Source organism: Frankliniella occidentalis, unplaced genomic scaffold (assembly GCF_000697945.3).
Source record: "Frankliniella occidentalis isolate FOCC.00 unplaced genomic scaffold, Focc_3.1 Scaffold20, whole genome shotgun sequence".
NCBI classification, from domain to species: Eukaryota; Metazoa; Arthropoda; class Insecta; order Thysanoptera; family Thripidae; genus Frankliniella; species Frankliniella occidentalis.
Window position 1 is genome coordinate 1,013,594 of NW_026267150.1, and position 8,069 is coordinate 1,021,662.

An 8,069-nucleotide genomic window follows, 5' to 3' on the forward strand; every position below is an offset into this window, starting at 1 on the left:
CTAAATTTGCAGCGACGTCGCACGACAGTCGCGCCACAACGTTACTTAACATTTTCTGTGCGCCAGTGTCTTTCTCTCGATCGAGTCGATGCTAGGAGAGTGTGGCGTACACGGAGAAAGGATTTCCAGGCACACACACCGTGAAATTTAGCCACATTTGAAAGAAAAGTGTAATCCAAACTTTTTCAAGCGTGGTCACCAAATGTTTTAGTGCATAGTCTTCAATCTGAGGTTTCAATCTGACACACAATTACTGATATAGATGTACTGAAAACAAGAACAATCCTAACTCAGTTCTGATGTTTGGCCTAAACTTTTTTCTCCTTGTAGCGGTGACACTTTGACAAAACACATTTGATCGAGACAGAGTCAGTCCTCTTATCCAGGTCTTTCTGACGAAAAAGAAGAAACGTTCCTGGTAAGAAAACTAATTATTCTAACCAACTGATATTTGGGCAATTGAGCTTTAATTTCATATTTTCCGTATAGATTCAAGTACATTCGTAATGAGTCAAATATTATAACAGCAAACTAAGTACAAAATAAATTAAATCTTAGAAGCATATTAAAAACACAAAGAAATCTAAATTTACAATTGGAATATGTCCCTTTAAAGGCAACACACTAATACAGTACTCAAAGACAACAGAGCTGTACAAAGACAATTATTCTAACCAAAAATGCAAAGTAGCATAAAGAACAGCTCACATCACAATCCACACTACTACAATTAGGATTTCAGGTAATTATGACATTCGACAGTTCACTTGGTAAGGTGCACAAAAACATATGCACAGCATATATACTAAATTAACTACACCGTTTTCAGACTTGTAAGTCACAAGACCTAGCAGGTACCTCGTAAAACAACACAGTTATTGAACCGGGCAAAGGGTATAGCCACGGCTCCAAAGTTTTCAATAAGGAAAATCAAACCATTATAAGAATATTTGATTCCTAGCCACTACGCGTGCACAGAGAGCTTCTCACTGTTCTTTCTCTACATCCCGAGGCACAAGTCTTATCCGTAGGGGGGGCACCGTCCCTGCCGCCCTGCGTGCCGGCGAGGCGCCAGAGTCGGGGCCGGAGCCAGAGCCAGCCGCAGACCCCACCGAGCCGCGGGCCTCGGCGTGGAGCGGCGCGGGCGAGGGTGGCTCCGACGGCTCCGAGGAGTACCACAGCCCGGACCCCGCCCCGCGGCCCATCGACACCCACATCCCGGACCCCGAGCCGGGCCTCGCAGAGGTTTCCGATGAAGAGGGCCCTGGCGAAGAAGCTGAAGAGGTCCCCGAGGACGAAGTTGAAGGGCGAGGGTGTGGCGAGGAGGTCGCCGCCGCCTGGGCCCTGGGCGTCGCCCTGCTGGGCTTGGTCCTGCGAGACTTGGAGAGGATCAGGGGCGTCGGAGTCGGACCGCCCGCGACCGACCCGGGCCTCGGCGGCGACCTGATCACTGCTGAGGCCGGCGGAGTTGAACGTCCAGGATGCGCGTGCAGCTCCTCGTCCAGGGTGACGGTGGTCACGGGGTCGGGTGAAGGTCCAGAGATGATCTCAATGTCGGAGTCTGACGACTGCTCCTCGGCGGCAGACTCGGAGCGGCCCCCGGTCCCGGGGGTGGACGGTGGTCAGGCTACCGAGGGGGTGGAGGACTTGGTGGGGGTGGCCGCCACAGGGGTGGTCGGGGCGCCCGGGGTCCCCGGGGCACTGGAGGGCGGCGGCGCGTAGGGGCAGCCGATGAACCGGTCACAGATGCTGCCGCCCTCCCGAAGGCCGGACAGGAAGGCGCCGTGGACGGTGGCCGGGTAGTTGCGGATCGTGTGCTCACCTGAGAGACGCAAAAGGAAAGAAAACCGTGAGTGATCTGACCGTGACCTAAGGGCGGGGGTTTTTGAGCCAGTTAAGCTCTAGGAAACAATAATCGTGTGCTTCATCGAAAAGTTCGTCTTACCAGCAAAGAAAAGCCTGGGCGGCGGCGGCTGGGCTCCGGGGACAGGGCTGCCGGGCATGGCGCCGGCGGCGCCTCCGGCCGTGGGGGTGCCAGGGGCTCCGGCGGTTCCGGGGGTGCCGGGGGCTCCGCCGGGGGTACCGGGGGCTCCAGCGGGGCCGCCCGCACCAGCGGAGGGCGGGGTGACGGGGGCAGCAAGCACGTCGTAGTCGCTGCCAGATGAGCCCACCGCCACGAACGAGTACGAGCCGCGCGACCAGGGGTCAGCGCGCCAGCGCGTCACCACTGTCTCCTTGGGCTGCGGAAAATGAAAAAGAGTATGTGAGCGAGGGCGGAGGGAGAGGGCGGAGGGAGAAGGCGGAGGGAGAAGGCGGAGGGAGAAGGCGGAGGGAGAAGGCGGAGAGAGAAGGCGGAGAGAGAGGGCGGAGAGAGGGAGAGGGAGGGAGGGAGGAGGGGAGGGGGGAGGTGTAACTAAGTTTACTTTACCTGGGGGACGGCCGTGTTGCCGAAGATGCCCTTGAGCACGGCGATGCACCTGCCCACGATCACGTCGTCGCTCACGTTCTCCATGATGGCGGCGGCCTCTCCCGCCACGAGCGCCAGCAGAACAGGGGCGCGGTAGAGGTTCCAGAAGAGGAATAACTCGCCTGGAAACATTGGAGGAAAAGAAGCACACATAAAAAGTTTATCTAAAAGTAGTTTAACCAAATCCACAAAACAAGAAACGATGGGCAGAAAATTATGAAGGAAGAGGCATTGAATTTAGCTGACCTCTGCTGGTAGTGGTGCTTCCCACGTGGCCGAACAGGTTGGCGTTGCTGTCCCAGAAGGTGCGCTCGAAGCACAGCACCACCTTGTTGAGGTTGCCAAAGCCCAGCCGCTGGATGGCGGCCACCTTCCACTCGGGGAGGGGCGGCGTGAACTGCACCGTGTTGGGCAGCACGGCGGCCGAGGGCGCGGTGCTCTGCTTCAGCACGCCCAGCGGCAGCGTGCACAGCACGGCGTCCGCTGCAACAAAAACAATGCAATTTGGCGTTCAATTATAAATGACGCACACAGCGACCTGGCCGCGGTCGCTTTACTCACCCTTGTAGGAGACGGCGTTGCTGTGGTTCCTGGAGTTGGAGGTGACCACCTCGACGCCGTTGGCGTTGTACCGGATGTGGCGCACCGCCGTGTTGAGCTTGATGTCCAGCCCCTCGGACAGCGCCACCGGCACGCAGGAGTACCCGTTGCGCACTGCAAGCAAAGAAGTGACAATGATGAGGGCCAAGAGCGTGGCGCAGAGTAACGCGCGCCAGGGCGCACAACGTCTGGGCGCTGAGGAGACATGCAGTTCAGCTCTGGAGTCCTTCGAAATACGAGAAGTGCGACGCGGTCGCGGTTTCATTTTCATCTGACACTTTCTCAATCATTCTCAATAATGATAACGAAATTGTTTCAAGCAGCAAGCAGCTAACGCCCCCTCCCCCTGCCGAGTCTCTACCCCTCACCGTTGGGAAACGAAAGAAAGAAAAAATGGCTTGCGTGAATGGTTCGAAAGCAACTTTAAAACCCAGAGGGTTACAGGTCGCTAATAAAGTCGCGATGTTTGTGGACTTGCGTCTGCGTCTACTGAGCACCCGACCCGATCGTTTCGTCGGCCAAACACCAGCGCGGCAACACCGGCCGAAGCAACCATATGCATGAGCTATGCAACAGAAAGGTTAAAACGGAAAAAAATATAAATGTGTACATGTACTTGACAATTGACAATAGAAAATATAAAATATTGATGAAACATGTACGTGGGTTCTACTTCGCAAAGGTATAAAAGACTAATTTAATTGTTTTAAAGCAGCTAGGACATGAAGGGAGGATACCGAGTATGCCCCAGCCCTGTAAGAGTGCGTCGCCAAGGTGATTCATCAAGCTCTCACGTTCCATGGCAGCTATTTGCTCCGATCTGATGTGGAGAAGGGGTCCGAGTGTGTGTGTGTGTGTGTGTGTGTGTGTGTGTGTGGAGGGGGGAAAGGGGAGAGGGGGGGGACGAATCGGTCTCAAGCAAATCGAACTCTGAAATCTCTACTCCAGCCAAGTCATATTGGTTTCATCAATCTCTCTCTCTCTCTCTCTCTCTCTCTCTCTCTCTCTCCCCCTCTCTCATGCAAAGCGGACTCCCTCTGTGTCGTGAGGTGTACTCATTCCCGGCCGACGTCGTTTCACGGAATCGCCCGGGGCGAGTACGATCACCTACGTCTTACTTAGTTACTTGTACACATTCCACAAGGCAAGCCGGCAATAGTGGGGAGGAAAGCCCCATTGGCATTTCGCACGCATTCTGCCCTACGTACGACGGGGACATGAGTTAAATCGGCAAATCCGAGGACTATGGATGTGAAGCTTTTGGAGTACCAAAAGAACTTTTGTAAATCGCGTTTAGTAGCTGACTGCTCCGTCATTTAATCCAGTCAATAAGTGGCACTAGTAATTAATATTTGTCTCCCTAAATAAGATGCCATAATGTAATTCAAAAATCACAATCAAGAATCAATGTTGAGAGCAGATGATGCAAATTCAAAAGTAGAGCTGTTCTAATCTTATCCCATGTTTAAAAATGTTCTGAAGCACGTAAGAAAATCCGAAACGCCGAATCGGCACGACGGTATAGCAGCCAGCGAGCTCCACTTGGCACTTGGTTCTCTTTTTTTGTAATTATTTACGAGAGTTCAAACTAGTTGACACCTTAACATTACCTATGAATAATTAAAGTCCCTGTTTTTAAGGTGCCATCTGCTAAAAAATTGGAGTCCACTTGTTGGCAGAGGAGTACCATACTTGGATATTCCATGTACACACTGGAAAATATGCAAAAAATACCTCAGATATTCCAAAAATATTCCATATATTCCATGTTGTGTTTCAAAAATCGTGAGGTCATATCCTGACTAACAATCGATCGGAAGTGATTGGTGGATTCCTCCGGTGTGTGAGGAAGGCCGCATCGCTCAGGCGGACGTCCCATCAGCGACAATTTGAGGGCGGCGCTGTGGCGCGTCCAGCCGGCGGGCCACCGCCTCGCACGATTAATCAAAATCATCAGTCAGGCTCCCGATTTGTAATAATGATTTATTTGGGCGGCGAATTTTGACGGCGGGCGCAGGACCGGCGGTATGCCGTCATGGCGGCATGTGAGGATACCGGGCGGGGGGAGGAGAGGACGCCATGTCGCGACCGACTCACCGAGCTCGGTCTCGCGAGTACACCCAGAAAAAGGCAATCTTGTTTAAGCACCAGTTAAACCAATGCCCAGACCTTTTCTTCAGTCTACACCCAAAATTATCTCATTCGAAAGAGATATGAATTAGAAATAAATTAATTCTTCAAAATAAACCAATTTTGGCACGACTGAAGAAAAGCTCTGGGCATGGTTTAAATGTGTGCTTGAACTTGAAACAAGACAAAAAAATTCTGGGTGTACATACAGAAAATTTTAGGGATACAGAGTGCCGACATAAGCCGTCGGATGATGCTGCCGAGTTATTGAGGATACAAAATGCAAACCAACTTGTAAGGGTAATTCAACGGGTAAGTCAAAGCCGAGGCCAGTTGGAGAGAGGCCCGGCGCGGGTCAGCTCCGGGGAACCCTCGGGAAACCCTTCCCTTGCGCCTCCCACCCCGCACCCCTAATTGCCGATTGTGCTGCTCGGGCCTGAGCCGGCCGCCGGCTGCACTCGGACTTGACTCGCCCCGACCTCCCCCAAGGCTGGGACCCACCGAGAGCGTGAGTTGCATTTGCACGGGCGCGCCGCCGCGCAGCCGAGCCGCGCCGCGCCACGGAGGTGGTGCTGGTACTCCATCTTCCTCCAAGACAGATGATGTCACTTTGTGATCTCACCCGCAGGATTCGGGCTGCTGTGTGGTGTCGTATTCACTCGCCCGGGCCGATCCCTCACCAAACGCCCGCCAATATTAACATAAAACAAAGTGCCCGGTACGGAAGAGGCACGACGACGTGTGGCCACTCTAGGGCAGTTTTGTGTACAATCGGATGTGCAATATTGTCTCTGAACTAGACGAGTTATTTGAATTTAGGCTAAATAAAACTTTTAAAAATTTGCATCCAATTGAGTCGCTGGGTACGAAGCAGTACTTTCCCATTTAAAGTAACCGCCAAGCAGTATCGCACTAATTCCGCACGGTGAAAAAAGTTTCTTGTATTTCAAGACTCGGTCTTGAATGCCATTGGCGTTCTCCATAAGATCCAAGACAGGGTCTTGAAATACAAGAAACTTTTTCAACGTGCGAGCGTCTCGCTCGGTCTCTGCTACTACCTCGCGAGTCCAGAGGAGACACGCAGGATATTCAGAGCAATGCGTACATTTTTAGAATACAAGGATTGAGGGTGTCGATTTTGTAATATCATTGTCGGGGAAAGGCGTCGCAAGGGCCTTCGAGGCGCGCGGCTCGGAATTGATGGATATGGTGCTTAGTTCTAGGGGAGAGGGAATAGATTTACGGCAGGCAGCCCGCGCCGCCGGCTGCAGGTGACCGTACCACTCGGCCCAGCTAGCTGCAGCTCGGCGCACTGCACCCTGGAAAACTGTTTTGTTGTTGTTTTTTTAATTTATTTTCTGGTAGGTTGTACATTTTTTCTTGTTTGAAATGTGCTGACACAATACAAAATTTACCCTTGAAACTAGCTGCTATTATTGTTTGGACAAGAGGAAGATCTTATTTCAAAGACAATATTGCCTTGGTTCTAGAGTGAATTTGAGCCTGTGTCTGCATGTGCTTCAGAAAAGAAACACTTTTTCGAGGTGTGTCAGCTAACTTCAACAAGGGTTACAACGACGGCTTGTCCAACCCCGGCGCAGCAAAACAACGACAAAATGTCTGCCTATGTTGGCTGGGCTTTTAGGTAGTATTCGGGGTATTGGGTGCAGGTTAAGTGAATATCAGCTTCGCTTTGAATTTTTTTGTTACCGGTTTGGTCAGACCGACGCGCACACCTCATTCGACAATTGTTTCGCCATCGACACAACGGTGCGATATGCTTTGCGGTGCTTTTTCGTCCTTGTTATGCTGTAAGGCTGAAGCAGGGCATTGTTGAAGCGAGCCCAGCACACTGCGAGGCGCGTAGAGCAAGCAGGCGCTGCAAGCGCACCGCTGCACCAGACCCTTTTCGTATGCAAAGTCAAGTGAGTCACGAGCCGCGGGCAGAAGTACAGTCACAACTTTTTAAGGATTAATTGCTAACTCCTTTCGTCGTGTCCCTATACGCGGAGAGAGAAACTGCAGTCTGTGCACGCACAAAATTTGACAGCAGATTTGAAGTAAATTGAAAATACTTCTGAGGTTTGGTACTAATGTTGATCCTACACAATTCTACTTATATCGCGATTTTTATCAACGCCAATCGGCTTATCAAACTGGATCGAAACTGGAATGGCAATCTTCATAAGACGAGAAACTTTCACCATCGGTTGAGACGGGTGAGATAGCCACAATGGACTTTATAAAGGTTGAAAATTTCAATATTTGCTAGTTTTGTGTCCTATGTCGATACTGTAACAGAATTGGACTAATTAAATTACTGCGTAGAGGGATCTCCTTTCCTTTCACTACAAGCTCCAGAGCTCCGCGGTGCCGTGTCCTCCGATGCGTGCGGACCACGTTTGGAACTCGAGCCGGGTAAGAGATCCGCCAGAGATACCACACTCGCTAGGGACAGGGACTTTCGATTCCCTTTTGGCCAAATGTCTGTCTCGCCGGCGCTGTAGAGGGGGTTCACGCATGCGCATTGAAAAGCTTTGAAATTAGTCTTCGGAAAAAACAATTTTAGCGCAAGGTTGACAAAGTTTTGCAAATTAACGTTTCAGAGGAGCCTGCCATCGTTCATCATCCACACAAACTTTGTACCCTTCCACAAGCAACTCAACTTATTTGTAATAGGCGGCAGCACGAGTCTACGTGGGCAACCCCATGGCGCCGCTTGTGCAGCAGACGACAACGTCTTGTTCGCCTGTAGGTTAACACAGGTTTACATGACTCGGCTGGGTCACGTACCGGCGCAGCCCTGGCCGTTGTGGTGATCATTGGTGTCTACCTTCCCCACCCAGGCCGCACGACTCACGCGCGAGGTTGG

At 51.7% G+C, this 8,069-nt stretch overlaps 1 protein-coding gene across 1 annotated transcript in view; it reads right to left on the reverse strand.

Annotated features, from left to right (window-relative positions):
• Window positions 1–450: 450 nt before the first annotated feature.
• The window catches only part of LOC113207403 (lysine-specific histone demethylase 1A), a 99,466-nt gene continuing 91,847 nt past the window's right edge, over window positions 451–8,069 (reverse strand). The window contains exons 12-16 of the mRNA XM_026423954.2: window positions 3,029–3,181; window positions 2,714–2,950; window positions 2,429–2,589; window positions 1,946–2,240; window positions 451–1,822 (exon numbers count right to left, since the gene is read on the reverse strand). Of these exons, the coding sequence (XP_026279739.2) occupies window positions 1,623–1,822; window positions 1,946–2,240; window positions 2,429–2,589; window positions 2,714–2,950; window positions 3,029–3,181 (1,046 nt within the window). The 3' untranslated portion in view covers window positions 451–1,622. The remainder of the gene's footprint in view (window positions 1,823–1,945; window positions 2,241–2,428; window positions 2,590–2,713; window positions 2,951–3,028; window positions 3,182–8,069) is intronic.